General features: G+C 41.9%; 2 protein-coding genes across 2 annotated transcripts in view; one reads left to right on the top strand and one right to left on the bottom strand.

The window, feature by feature from the left end:
* The first annotated feature begins 6 nt into the window (after window positions 1-6).
* LOC144664476 (uncharacterized) overlaps window positions 7-15,423 on the top strand; it is a 39,375-nt gene continuing 23,958 nt past the window's right edge. The window contains exon 1 of the mRNA XM_078525625.1: window positions 7-4,946. Coding sequence (XP_078381751.1) covers window positions 117-1,499 — 1,383 coding nt within the window. The 5' untranslated portion in view covers window positions 7-116 and the 3' untranslated portion in view covers window positions 1,500-4,946. The remainder of the gene's footprint in view (window positions 4,947-15,423) is intronic.
* Window positions 8,293-14,412, bottom strand: LOC144662257 (uncharacterized). The gene has a single exon (XM_078523026.1). The coding sequence runs from the start codon at window positions 13,980-13,982 to the stop codon at window positions 8,769-8,771; it is 5,214 nt and encodes a 1,737-aa protein (XP_078379152.1). The 5' UTR covers window positions 13,983-14,412; the 3' UTR covers window positions 8,293-8,768.

Here is a 15,423-nt window from a genome sequence, read left to right as displayed (position 1 = left end):
GTCTAGCAGAAGCTCTTAAAGAGAATACAAATGTCACAAGGTTGGATTTGTCATACAATGACATTCATGACGATGGCGCTGCTGTTCTAGCAGAAGCTCTCAAAGGGAATACAACTATGACACGGCTGAATTTGTCTAACAATTACATTCATGACGGTGGCGCTGCTAGTCTAGCAAAAGCTCTCAAAGGGAATACAACTATGAGACGGTTGGATTTGTCTGAGAATCTGGTAAGTGACCAATGTGCTGCTGGTTTAGCTGAAGCACTTAAAGGGAACACAACTCTAACACGTTTGGATTTGTCTAAAAATCACATTCATGACCAGGGTGCTGCTAGTCTAGCAAAAGCTCTCAAAGGGAATACAACTATGAGAAAGTTGGATTTGTCTGAAAATCTGGTTAGTGACCAATGTGCTGCTGGTTTAGCTAAAGCACTCAGAGGGAACACAACCTTGACATGGTTGGATTTGTCTAAAAATCACATTCATGACCAGGGTGCTGCTAGTCTAGCAAAAGCTCTCAAAGGGAATTCAACTATGAGACAGTTGTATTTGGCCGACAATCTGGTTGGTGACCTATGCGCTGTTGGTTTAGCTGAAGCACTTAAAGGGAACACAACTCTGACACGTTTGGATTTGTCTAAAAATCACATTCATGAACAGGGTGCTGTTAGTTTAGCAGAAGCTCTCAAAGTGAACACAACTATGAGACGGCTGAATTTGTCTAACAATTACATTCATGACGGTGGCGCTGCTAGTCTAGCAAAAGCTCTCAAAGGGAATACAACTATGAGACGGTTGGATTTGTCTGAGAATCTGGTAAGTGACCAATGTGCTGCTGGTTTAGCTGAAGCACTTAAAGGGAACACAACTCTAACACGTTTGGATTTGTCTAAAAATCACATTCATGACCAGGGTGCTGCTAGTCTAGCAAAAGCTCTCAAAGGGAATACAACTATGAGAAAGTTGGATTTGTCTGAAAATCTGGTTAGTGACCAATGTGCTGCTGGTTTAGCTAAAGCACTCAGAGGGAACACAACCTTGACATGGTTGGATTTGTCTAAAAATCACATTCATGACCAGGGTGCTGCTAGTCTAGCAAAAGCTCTCAAAGGGAATTCAACTATGAGACAGTTGTATTTGGCCGACAATCTGGTTAGTGACCTATGCGCTGTTGGTTTAGCTGAAGCACTTAAAGGGAACACAACTCTGACACGTTTGGATTTGTCTAAAAATCACATTCATGAACAGGGTGCTGCTAGTTTAGCAGAAGCTCTCAAAGTGAACACAACTATGAGACGGCTGGATTTGGCTGACAATCCGATTGGTGACCTTTGCGCTGCTGGTCTAGCTGAAGCACTGAGTACAACTCTGACACGGTTGAATTTTGACGCTGTCTCTGACTCCGACTCCGACTCCGACTCCGACTCCGACTCCGACTCCGACTCCGACTCCGACTCCGACTCCGACTCCGACTCCGACTCCGACTCTGACTCATAGTAGAGCAATCAGGGGCTTTGCTTTTAGTGTACATAAAAATCAGAATCGTTTACGTATTTAAAAAGCTTTTCTCTCTTGTGTGAATTCAGCACCATGTTTTTGGAATTTAGATAAGATAATTTGAGCCACTTGCTTTCTTTCTAACCACACCTCAAAAGTAAATACTTCTTTCTAACCACATCTCATTCAGTGCACAATAAATATATTAAAATACATTAGAAAAAATGTATTAAATTTTCATCAAATTAAGATTTTTTCTTTATTTACTAGTGAAGCGTGCGTGACCAACAGACTCAGTAAGACCAGGAGATATAGTTCACAGCCACGTCGTGCCGCACCCGAGATGGCGTAGAGCGTGCCCGTGCTGTGATTTTTATCAGATTACGAAAACATAAGAATGGGGGTTTTATTAACTTCTTAAAAGCGCGCGAAAAATGGCGCGAACAGTTTTTCGATTCTCCTAACCGTTAGTCCTAAAAGGCCAGTTTACCTGAGTAATTATTGTGTCAAATACATTTGGTCGTGTAGATGGCAGAACAATTATTTTTCAAGAGTTCAAAGTTAAGTGCGCCAGTTATGACCTTGGACAGCAGGGATGAGCAGAAACAAGGCGTGCACAGTGCCCAGTGGGAGATTGGGGACCACCAATGCTGTCGTGTTATCGTAAAATTTGCCACATTTTTGCGACAGCGAACAAGCACCAGCGCAGTTCGCTGGAGCAACTCTAATGTTGGTGAGGAAAGATTTCTTTGACGCTGACTAGCGATTTCGTTATATACTCCTAAAATTCGCGGGCGCTTGTATTTTTCTCGAGCTATATTTGGCATTTAGCACTATCGCAAAGTAAAAAGCGCTCGATAGAATTCTTTTTAACTTGGCAGTCAAAAAGAAAAATAAGTATGTAATGTCTGATTTTCAAAATAATTGAAACATTTTAAGGCAGTTTATTTAAAGCCTGAATTCAGGTAAACATTCCGCTGTTTTTCACCCTACATAGGATCGCTGCCTCATTATCTGTCTCCATTGTCTCAAGCCGCGTGCATTTGCAAATTCCAATAGATCATGAATCACTAATTATTTATTACTGGAGATGTTTGTGACAATTCTGCCTTGGCCTTGAAACTGTTAGGAGACTGAAGATAATACAAGTGCTTTATTAGCCTATTCCTCGTTGTTATTGTATTTTGGCTTGTTAAATTAGCTTGTTTCTGTACAGTTTTCGGAAAAAAATCGGCTGTTATACATATTCAAGATGTGCTGAAATTTACAAATGCACGGGGTACGACACAATAGAGACTTATAATGAGGCAGCGATCCGATGTAGGGTGAAATACAGCGCAATGTTTACATGAGTTAAGGCTTTAAATTAACTGCCTTAGAATGTTTCAATTATTTTGAAAATCAGACATTTCATTACATACATGTTCTTCTTTTTGACTTCCAAATTTAAAAAAAATTCTATCGAGCGCTTTTTATTTTGCGATCATTTTAGTAAGCGACAGCCTTTTTTCGATAAAAGAGCGAAATAAAACTTCATACCAGTTCATATTCAAGCCGATGTTTCAAGAAATCAAATGAAACGATTTCTCTAAAATTTTCTCCTGACGTAATTAGATAGTACAAGATTCACTTAAGGCCAAAATGTTACTTGATCAGGCCTTGTGAACGTTTTCTCAATAATGTTTTAAGTTTGCTTTATTTTTGTTGTATTTTAGCACCTAAAAACTTCATCCACAATTTTCTCGAAAACGCTCTCATAGAAATTCTTCAAATTTCGCAGACCTTGAGAAGACTATGTCAAGTCCAAGATCTAGAAGCCTTTATTCAAAATTATCCCTCTATTACAAGAAAATCGGTCTCGTGTAAAATTGGTGGTGACGTCATTATGTTGCTATGGTTACTCCGATTTCGATGAAACTTATCTCATTCGAAACTTTCATGTTTCTTTAGTACAGCTGTATTGATCGATTTTCAGTCGGATTGTTTACGGTGGCGTACAAGTTGCTCAAAGTTGAAAGGTATCGTCACTCAAAAATCCGATCGAGCCACCTTAATCTGCGCCAGTTAAAAACACATGAAAGAGCTGTTGCGGTGGAGTAATTTGATCGCCGAAGGTGACCTTGCTGTGTCGGCATGGTATAAAAGAGAATTATTTTTTCTAAATTATCCTTAAACCGTCCAGTTAAATGAGTTAAATCGGGTTTTCAAAAGTATCAAAAAGTTAATTTGATAGCTTTTGATCAAATTATCTATTTTGTATGACATTTATCACCAGTTCATTTTCATGATAGCTCATGAGAAGCGTTGTCTGGCGTACATTTCTTCGAAATTTGGAGCAGCTAGCCGGCAGGGAAAACTGGCTTTGTGACTCATATTTCGTTACTTTACCCTCGGTCTGTATTTTACCCCTGGTCTGCAGTCTGCACTTTACACTGACCGGATTGAAAAATAATAATTCACATAAAACATAAGTCATTTCTAGAATTCACATTCCTGTAGTTTCTTTTATTTCACAACATTTTTAAAAGATAATTCTATACAAAATACACATGGTCGCACTACTTAACGTATCGTTATTACTAGTATTAATTTATTTTATTAGGCGACGAGTCGTCTACGCGAGAAATGTTTCCTATGTGACGACTTTTACTTGTCACACAAGCTTCTCGGCAAATATATTTGTCACATAAAAATTGGCCAATTTTCCTCGTGTACACTAGCAAATAAAACAATTCACATAAAAATTGTCACACAAAAATTACTCGTGTAGACGACGCTTTATACGTCTGATAATGAAGAGCTTTTTGTAAAAGAACGATAACCTGGGTGAGGCTTAGCTATTTATAGGCCATCCCAATAAAATATTTCGTTTCCCATCGCCTCGTCTCTTGTGATGGTGGGTCGGTCGGTCGGGCAAAAAAAAAAAAAAAAACGCTTGAAGGAAGGAATGGAACGCTTGAAGGAAGAAAGCCTCGGGTTACGAATGCGAAAAGGTGGCTATTTCGTTCGTTATTTCCGTTATTCTTTCTTTAATCAAAATTAAAGGCAAGGACATCACATAATGTCAATTGTTGTTGATAAAACAAGATCGTGTGCTTGTAAATTAAAGTACTTGCTTCTTTGACTAGTGAATCTGCATTTTTTTTTTTTTTTTTTACTTTTTGAAAAAAATGGGTCGGTCGGGCGATGGGAAACGAAACATTTTATTGGGATGGCCTTATTATATTTCTGATAATGTTCTTCTCATTTGTTGAATACGATATTCATGAAGATGAAAGGAAATGACATAGCACGTGACGAGTTCTTTCCGTAGCTCAAACGTTAGACCATCCCACCAGTGATTGGGAGGCCATGGGTTCGATTCCCGTAGGAAACTCAGGTCTTTTCTTTGTCCCACGCTCGTAATAAACAAAAACTTAATCTTTCTCAAGAAAAATGTGCCGAATTGTACAGAAATGGCTTTCGTTAAAGTGTATATGACATGAAAAATATTTTCTGCTAATTTGAAAGGCCTTTCGAAATACAGAAGAATGGCGTTTTTCTTTTCGAAATATCTTTTTTCGTTTCAGAGATATTGACGTTTTTGTATTATGCAAATTAGATCAGTGATGACGTCACAAGATTTGACTCTAAAAATGGTAAAATACTGAATAAACAATATCTCTAAAACTATTAAAGCAGTGTTCTTGGAACTTGACACCACAAATGTGCATCACAAAAGAAACAAAATGTTACTCTTAGGGCTGTTGCCATGACAACAGTTTTGCCGCTGGTGCTGTCTCAATAAAAACTGAAATTCCCAGTTTTTGTCTTAAACCAAGAACCATCTAGCGCAGCCAAACCAATGGTGGGAATTAAGGCAATATGGGAACTATGTCTGTTCTCAGCAGGACCCTTTGTCTCACTTTAGAGGTCAGATATGGGGATATTTGTCTTTTTGACAGAGAGAGACTGGAGCTGAAAGAGTTGCTATGGCAACAATACTAAGGGTGTCATTTTGTTCCTTTTGTGATGCACATTTGTGGTGCCAAGTTTCAAGAACACTGCTTCAATAGTTTTAGAGATATTGTTTATTCAGTATTTTACCATTTTTAGAGTCAAATCTTGTGACGTCATCACTGATCTAATTTGCATAATACAAAAACGTCAATATCTCTGAAACAAAAAAAGATATTTCGAAAAGAAAAACGCCATTCTTCTGTATTTCGAAAGGCCTTTCAAATAAGCAGAAAATATTTTTCATGTCATATACACTTTAATATTTCTTCTTGTTTTGAGGGAATTGAGGGAAGACAACTTGTTGTTTTTTTTAGTAGTGATACGTTTTATAAATTTAAAGTTTTATAACGAATTTAACTACATGTTTTTTGTTACGTGCCCGATTTGTATAACTTTCTTTTTTTTGTCTATCGCCCATTTGATTCGTTGTAATTGCCTTCTGTTATATAAGAAAGAGTTGTTTTTAATGTTTTTCACTTTTAACATGCATAGTTAAAGCATTTATGCCATTGGTAGTTCAGATATTCGACTATATGCCTGTTCTGTTAGTAACAACATAGCTGCTACCTTAAACTTTCGATAATTCCCCCCCCCCCCCGGTAATACGACCGCCTGAAAGTAGGACCCTAGATCCCTGACGCAAAAATCTGTTTCACATTAAGCCGCCACCCCCTCCCCCTCACCCATCGATTTAGCTCTTAAAGATATATAACTTCTGAAAACTAACGTGAATTTGCAAGGACCACCGTGACAAAATAGAAGTACCGGATCCTCTCACTGTAGAGGATCTAATCAGCTATAACTAAATAACGAATAAAGAAAAAATTGCAAGGCCGATTGAACGGTTTGGGACTGTATTGAAATTCCAATATTTCGGAAGGCACGGCCTTCCTTCTTCAGGGTCTTACAAAGAATGACTCTAAAGGTTAAACGTTACAGATATAAAATGTGGGAAATACGATACAACGCGTAAATAACAATGGTAGAAAAACAAAAACGTTAAAATTTGAAATTTGAAAGGATAAAGAGACGTTACAGCATGAAATTAAAGAAGATATACATATATAATAAGATGCTATAAATGGCACTAAAGACTTGAACACCGTAAGCTAATACTATAATAACAACATGAGTGTAAATATAAACTACGAAATGTCATGCTTCATCCTTTTTATTTAATCCTAAAGGTTCAAGTGTTTGACCTCTTTCAATGAGGTACGCCTCTCTTGCCTTCCGAACAACGTCACGATTAGATCGAATGAGTTCAAGAGGAATGAGTTGCATGTCAGTAGCGTTATGATTGTTACAAAGAAAATGTTCTGATACTGTAGTGGGTTTAGAGTGGTTAGTTTTTTTGTCAACAGTTCTGCGGTGTTCGTTGAAACGGTCTTTAAGTCTACGTTTGGTTTCCCCTATGTATTGTTTGTGACAACGGTTGCACTGTACCATGTAAATAACGTTCTTAGAGTTGCAGTCAATGTGTTGATCAAACTTCGTTTGATTATAAGCCTCCTACTAGAAAGTTCGTTTTGTATTTTATTTCGTTACAGTAACCCCTCAGAATCAGAAGCCTGTGGTGTACTCAGGACGTTTTGTATTTCATATCGTCATGTTTAGACAGATTTACCATGCGGTATTAATATTCCTCCGCTCTTCTATAAACTTGTCTCAGACACATCATCGCTTACAAATATACACCCAATAATAACCCCTCCTCCTCGATAACAAATTCCCGCCCCAGAAAACAACTTAGCAAAAAGCCATTTCGAACAAATTTAAGCTCAGGCTTTCGGAATTTTACGTACTTTTTATCAAACACGAGAGACAAAGTTTCATCGGGATATCCTAACACCAAGAAGAGAGTTGAAAATACGACGCGCAGCGGGGTATTTTTGACAAAAATTCGAGGTGTTTGGATAGCCGATGAAACACTGTCTCGAGTGTTAGATGTATCTTCTCACTCGAAACAAAAACTACGAAGTAAACGACGGAGAAATAAAATCGTAAAAATCTATGCTAATTGACACCGGGTATCCAATCCTCCTTCACGGTTGTGATTTCCTTTGTTTTTGTTTGATGAATTATTAATGAGAATGAGAAGCTATCTTATTAATGGAAAAATTTCTTGGTAACTGAGAAAAGAGGTACCTCGCCTAGTTTTTTTTCAAAAAAACTATGCAGTTTCATTTAGCTGCAGCAAGCTGTGTAAATCCTTACCTCGAATAAACACTGTTTGGTTTTCTAATCACACCCAACTATTAAACAATACAGAGTAACTATAACTTTATCGTCATCTTTACAATAAGTTCCCTCTATTTGTCTGACTGCCTTTCAAGTGTTTTAATAACACACGACCTACGAAATAATTAAGCAAACCACTGCGTTTTTCACAGTCGTCCACCGTATTTACGAGGACAACTAATGTATGTGAGTGGATGGAAAAGAGAAGCCACGAGCCAAGCGGCCCACACTGCCGGAGCTTATCCCGGTTTCCGTAGCATTAAGCGGCTAGGAATATTTCTACTCCCCCCTGAATGGGATGCTAGTCCATTGCAGGGTTCCCCCCCCCCCCAGCATTATTTCGCCGGTATCCATTTATACACCTGGGTGGAGAGGGCACTATGAGAGTAAAGTGTTTTGCCCAAGAACACAACACAAGTGACCCCGGCCGGGGCTCGAACTCAGACCGCTCGATCTGGAGTCCGGCGCACTAACCATTTGTGGGAAAATGCTTGCCTCCAAAGCGATTAATCCCACGAAATCGACAAAGGAAATACAAAACAAACGAAACAGATATGATACTCACAGGTCCTCTTGGTTTTAATATTGGCGTCACAGGCTTCACGGTACAATCTCAGCAAGTCACGGATTTCTACTCACTATCTACTACTTTCACAATGGCTCAAAACATACGACTCCTACTAATCACTGGGCGTTTCATTTTATACTACGGATTGCATGCAGACGGGCCAAAAGTAAGCATCCGGTCTTTGACACATATCGTTCTCACTTATTTCACACCGATCATCACTTAGAAACTAATTAAATTCAAATGTCATTCATTTCGTCGCGTATTCAAAGTCCTAGTCTCCGACACACTCCCCCCATATATTTCTCTCGAGGAATATATGTTCACTAGGAGACTGGTACTGGTTAATCACGTCCGCAATTAATTAACAAAACTTAAGATTAAAATGTTCACAGTTCATAGTTTAAATGTCACCGATTAATAAACAAGCAAAAAGTTAAAATGTCCTTGATTATTGTTCTTTAAATGTCCCTGGATTGCTCCGCTTGTGCAATCTCCTGGATTCTCAGATTCGCTGTTTCAGCTGCAACTCGTTTTGGCTTGAAAGCTGGTGTTGTTGGATCCAGGGTTGCTTTGGGGGTGCGGTCGACAGACAATTCCAGTGGGTAAAGGTGCTGTACGGCTCGTTCCATTACTCCTTTTCCAGCTCGCATCTTGGCCCCACGTACTATTCCGTCACGTCCTACAATCAACTTATCCACAATTCCTAGTTTCCATGAGTTTCGATTTCGAGACTCGTCTTGAATAATAACAACGTCTCCGACTGAAGGGTGCGGGGTTTGTTCTCCACCGCTCTTGCTGTGTCGTTCTCTAAGACCTCGTACATATTCTTTTGACCACCTCGACCACATCGCTTCCTTGCAACGGAGGAGGTACTTAGCTCTCTTTCTCAGATCCGATTCTTGTATGTGATGTGCGCTTAGCTCAGGGAGCTGGGTCGGCTGAAGGTGCAGCATAGAGCTTGGAGTGAGCACTGGCATTTCAACATCTTCCTCTAGGTAACTCAGAGGTCGGCCATTTATGGCAATTTCTACATCGAGCACGACGTCACACAATTCGCTCCAGGATAAGGTGCCGTTCCCGACTGCTTTACGAAAGGCGGACTTGAACACGCCTATGAGCCTCTCAAATTGACCACCCCACCATGGGGCGCGGCTGAGGTTAAATTTCCAGGCAATATCAAGATGTACAAGGCCGTCATGGAATTTTTCATCTTTCCTAACTTTGCTCAACCAGTCAGCGGCGGCTGTAAACGTCTTCCCATTGTCTGAGTAGATAACGCGAGGGCGGCCACGTCTGGTTATGAAACCCTTCAAACTTGTGAGAAACTTGTTGGTTTCTAAACTTGGAAGGAGATCCAGGTACACTCCTCTGGTAAGACTGCACGCGTAGAGAACCAGGTAAGCCTTTCCCTCGGTTTTCCGCGTCAATCGATATTTAATGGGACCAGCGAAGTCGACTCCAATTGTCTGGTAGGGCGTCTCTCCTTGGGTGCGTGTGAGTGGCAAATTACCTGGAGGTGGTGACTGGTAAGCCTGAGCTTGGAATCTCTTGCAACCCCAACAGCTTTTGATTACTTTCTTTGTCAACCTTCTTAGGCGAGGGACCCAGTGGGTTTCTCGGACTTTGGCCATGGTAAGTGTAACTCCCCCGTGAAGGGTCGTTAAATGCACTTGCTGGACGAACTTGTAGGTGAACAAGCTGTCATCAGGTAGGTAGATGGGGTATGCACCAATGATTCGTCCCCTACACTCCAGTATTCCTCTATCGTTAGGCTGCAAATTTAGTTGAAGCTTATCAGCTGGGAAATTCTTCGAACTTCTGGCTTCAATTTGGGTGCGGTTGGTCCACCAGGCTTCTTGGTGCTTTATTTCGTCTGTGGTCAATGGCCCTTTTATTCTTCTTGACTTAGGGTTTCTGCAGTTGGCAAGAAATCTGGCGATCCATGCGCAAATGCGCAGAGTTTTCAACAGGCTATATTTTTCCAACAGCTCGCTGAACACATCTCTCTCAGGTAGGGCTATGGCAAGGATTTCCTTTGTCACCTTGGCTTCTGCTTGAGACTCGGATGAGGCCTTGATTTCAATATTGGGGGGCCACTGATTCGGATAGGGTAACCATGGTGGCCCGTTCATCCAAAGTGGTGCGCTGATCACACTTCCGCCTCTGCTTCCTAGGTCAGCAGGGTTTTGGTCTGTGGGGACATGGTGCCAGACAATTCCTTGGTGTTGCTGAATCTTTTGCACTCGATTTGCAACGAACTGGCGATACTCTCCACATCCGTTTATCCAGTAAAGGGCGACAGTGCTGTCCAACCAGCAGTGGATAACTGGATTACAATTCTGCAATGCATCTCGAACGTTAACTGCCAGGTTCGCCGCCATGTGGCCTGCTACAAGCTCCAATCTTGGTATGGTTAGGTTCTGTTTTGATAGGCGAGACTTGGAGGTGATGAGACCCTGGGTGGTCCCTGACTCTTGGCCAACAACTGCGTAAACTGCGGCACAGACTCCTTGTGAGCTTGCATCTCCAAAGGCGTGGAGTTGGATAGACTGAATTGGCTCTCTAAACGGTGCAACTGCTCGCTTTACACTCAAGGTTTCTGGCAGGTTACAAAGCCACTTCCGCCACCTCTTATCCAAATCTATCGGGATGGGCACGTCCCAGGGTAACTTTCTCTCGCAGATATCTCGGAATATGAGCTTTCCACAGAGCGTTGTGGGTGATACCAACCCCAGGGGGTCGTAGATTTTGGCCAGCTGCGACAAGATTCCTCTTCTGGTTGGTTCAACCGGTTGCTGTGGGAAACAAACGCTTAACGTGTCGGCAATCTTGTCCCAAGGCAGTCCTAGCAGCTTCGTTAGTGTTGTTGGTGGTCCCAACTGTTGTTTAGCAAAGCTCAGATCCTCGCTGTCACCAGGGTCACCGTCTCTCTCTAGCTCAGGTGCATTTGAGTTCCACTTGTGTAGAACAAATTTGGCATCACCAAAGATTTTAATCGATCCTTCCTTTTGCTGTTGAGCTTGCGGCACTGTTGATGCACCAGATATCAAATCATCAACGTACAGGCTCTTTCTGATTTGGGCAACCAACTCCGGTTCTCGTTGCTCCCACGCGTCTAGATGTTGCTGTATAACTCCACCCAACAGAAAGGGTGAAGAGGTGAGGCCGAACAGGGCTCTGGTGAATCTGTAAGTTTCGATGGCTGATTGATCACGTGGTTTCCAATGAAATCGCAAGGCATCCCTTTCTTCTTCTTTAATGCGTACTTGTAAGAAAGCCTTCTGCAGATCTCCTGCCAGCAATACGGGGTAGAAACGAGCTCTGATTAAAACGTTCCATAATAGGTTCTGTAAGGGTGGTCCTGGATGAAGGCAGTCGTTTAAAGATGGCTGGCTGGGATTTTCTTTGGCGGAGGCATCATAGACGATCCTTAACTTGGTAGTTTCCGCGTTTTCTCGAACTACTGCTCTATGGGGTATGTAAAATTCAGTCCCTTTGGGTTCGGCCGGAGCTGGTTCGACGATTCCTTCTTCTTTCTGTTCCTGAATAATGGCGTCATACTGGTCATAGGCATTGGTGCGATCGAGTTTTCTTACGAGCTGCTGAAGTCTTTTAATACTTCCAGACTTGTTTGTGGGCAACTGTGGATGGCTTCCTTTCCAGGGGAGACCCGTTTGATAGTATCCGTCGGGATGACGTATCAACTGTTCCTTGAACTCAGAGTAGACCACATCCTGGTCGTTTGCTGAGGCGTCGGCGAGGCCAAGGACGTCTAAACGGCAGAGCTGTTCGAAGTCCACGCTGGTTGTCTGGGTAAGAAACGTGTTACTGGCTTCGTGTTCGTGGCCTGGTGACATGATTGTCCAGCCGAGTGTTGTCTTCTCCGCCACAGGTTGACCTGATAAAGCTATCTTCGGTGGAGTGCTAGTCTTGATTCTTGCGTACTCGGAAGCACCTAACACCAGATGAATGGGTAGTTTCGGTTTGCCATCTTTGTCGTCCATGTAAACATCACTCAGGTGCGTGTACCGTTTCGTCAACTCTTCATACTTGGGATTTTCAAGAGTCATGAGTTCCGGTTTGTCGACCTTGGATACTGTCACGCTCATACTGAAATCGCCACTCAGGGATGTCACGTTTACATTGTACATTTCTACTTTGGTTGTCATGGAGCCCAGCATCATTTCGATTTGTTTCGTTTGAGTTTCGGCCGGTTTCGTATGCAAGGCGTTGATTAGCCGAGCTGAGGCGTAAGAACTTCCAGCTCCGGTGTCAAGTAGGGCTCTTGTTTTAATTCCATTGATCTTGACTAAAACCACAGGGTACACCACTTCTGTTTTGTCACGTTGATGGGCCGTTAATAATCCTTCAGACCTTGGATCCTGTTGATCGCTGTCACAAATTGACGTGTGATGCTTCTTTCTGCATTTCTGACATACCATCTTGCTCTGACAATATTCAGCTTTGTGGGGGCCGGTGCAATTGAAACACAACCTCTTCTGAAGTAGGATAGACCGTCGTTTAGCCACGTCAACAACACTGGGGCAGTGAAAGGCTCGATGCTCTGTCGCGTCGCAGTACACGCAAGATGGCTTGCGTGCACCATTCTTTTGTTGGGTGTTGAACACCCGAAATGGGGGCTTATCTCTCTTCCTGTCATCACGGCGGTTTCTGTCATCTTGCTGATTTCTATCATCTTGTTTACTGATCGGATTTCTCCGCGTCCAAAGGCGCAACGCTTCTGTCAGCTTGTCGAAGGTCCAGTTTTCCCACGATGGGTCTGTTCGCACCAAGTCCCCTCTAATCGCTGGCAACTTGTCCAAAGTCATCGCAACATAACCGTTAACCTGTTCTAGTTTGCCCATTGTCTGTAAAGACTGCACTGCGAAAGTCAATTTATCGGAAAATTCGTGAATTCGGTATGCATTCTGGTTAGGTATGATAGGAAGGTCGAAAATCTGCTGGGCGTAGGTCTTGATTATCTCTGAATCCTTACCGTACTTGTCCAACAGTATTGACTTGGCTCTGTTGTAACCTTCGTGTGAAAATGGTAGCCCTTCTATCGGTTTTTTCACCTTCGAGTCAAGGAAAGACTTCAAGTAGGCAAACTTCGTCACGCCCGGCATGGTCGCTTTGTCAATGATTTCCACGAATTGGTTCCAGAACCTGGGCCAATCTTCATAAGTGCCATTGAATCGAGCTATTTGAAGCTTGGGTAGCTTTGCTGCTTGCTCTTGGCCTGATCCCTCATCTGTAGGCTTGTTTTTTATTTGCGCTGCTTCGGCTTGTTCTTTCGCTACTTGAAGCTCGGCTTGGTACTTCAATTTTGCTTCGAACAACTTCTTCTCGAATTCCAAATCCTTTTCTTGTTTCTTCAGCTCCATTTTCTGATGAAATTCCTCTAAGGTGGTTTTCAGATGCCTGACGCTCTCGTCAGCAGCGACAATCTTGGCATCAACACTTGCATTCCACTGGTTAAGTTCTTCTAGCTCCACTTTTTCGGCGATTTTTTGTTCTTCAACAGTTCGTTTTAATTTGTCGGCTTCCATTGTTAAGGCTTTTATGGCAGAGAGATGCCTCTCTATCGCAGCTTCATTGTTTGATTCCACTATCGAACCGCTTCTGTTCACTGCTAACTTCAGCTGTTCTAGCTTGGTTTCTAAAGCTTCCATTATCGCGGTAAATTTCCTTGTTTTAGATCGGTTAGGCGGTCCCGTCGGAGGTGCCAGGTGTGGGAAAATGCTTGCCTCCAAAGCGATTAATCCCACGAAATCGACAAAGGAAATACAAAACAAACGAAACAGATATGATACTCACAGGTCCTCTTGGTTTTAATATTAGCGTCACAGGCTTCACGGTACAATCTCAGCAAGTCACGGATTTCTACTCACTATCTACTACTTTCACAATGGCTCAAAACATACGACTCCTACTAATCACTGGGCGTTTCATTTTATACTACGGATTGCATGCAGACGGGCCAAAAGTAAGCATCCGGTCTTTGACACATATCGTTCTCACTTATTTCACACCGATCATCACTTAGAAACTAATTAAATTCAAATGTCATTCATTTCGTCACGTATTCAAAGTCCTAGTCTCCGACACATTAGGCCACCGCGCCTCCCATGTATGTGAGTGGACGATGCAGTAAATAAATGCATAGCTAATGGTCTTTTTCAAATAAACGCCCCTTACATGAAAAGAAGAAACCCTTTATAACCGTAATCGCTCCTCTGTCAGAATAAACACTCTAGCGTTGGTATAATCTCGTTTCCAGGATCTCTCTACTTCCCGACTTCCAGGAACGAGGTTGTCACCAAAAATAGATTTCGACACAGGCAGCCCAAGCTCACGTTTCGAGCAGTCGGTTGGTATAAATTGGTGTTGCGTTACAACACTTAGACTGTTGGAAATATTGTAAGGCTTTGTATGGGATTTGGGTCGATTTTCCCGTATTTAAGCAATTTATGCTTAAAATCCAGTAAATATACAAAAGCAAACTTACTTTTGCCATTTACTATGTCCTTTTGCTTGTCTTGCGTCTTGAAGTGGTATTTTAAGGTGTTGTAGGCGATCCATCTTAGGAAGGAAGGAACAGGGAAGAGAAAAATCGCCTAAAACACCAAGAACTTTTAGTAGATTCGAGAAACCTTCTGCGGGGCGAGGGTCAAGTAATCTTCAGCCGGGCGAGGGCCGCGATTTCGAAGAGGCAAGGGGATAGGTAAAGTGCAACCGCTGACACAAACAATACGAAGGAGAAACCAAACGTAAAGACGACTTCAACCCTGGGGTTTCAACGAACATCGCAAACAAACTGACCTGAGCTCTAAACCCACGTAATCAGAACATTTTCTGTGTAACACTCATAACGTTACTGACATGAAACTAGTTCCACTTGAACTCGTTTAATCTAATCGTGACAAGTAAAACATGTCCAGTACTAGTCAGTGAAAGAGGTCAGATGCTTGATTTTTTTGGTTTAAAACATTTCATAGTTTATTTTATCACTCATATTGTTATTATAGTATTAAGCTTTGTACCATTTATAGCATCTTTTATAGCATTTTTGAAATTTCATGCTAAAACGTTTCTTCATCCTTTCAAATTTTA

This window comes from Oculina patagonica, chromosome 8, assembly GCF_052425735.1.
Source record: "Oculina patagonica isolate OP01 chromosome 8, crgOcupat, whole genome shotgun sequence".
NCBI lineage: Eukaryota > Metazoa > Cnidaria > Anthozoa > Scleractinia > Oculinidae > Oculina > Oculina patagonica.
The sequence above is the reverse complement of the archived record's forward strand: the minus strand, read 5'-3'. Positions and strand labels throughout refer to the sequence as shown.

Bases quoted from the DNA above. Each gene is read 5' to 3' on its own strand.
- LOC144662257 (XM_078523026.1), bottom strand. From the start codon at position 13,982: ATGGAAGCTTTAGAAACCAAGCTAGAACAGCTGAAGTTAGCAGTGAAC.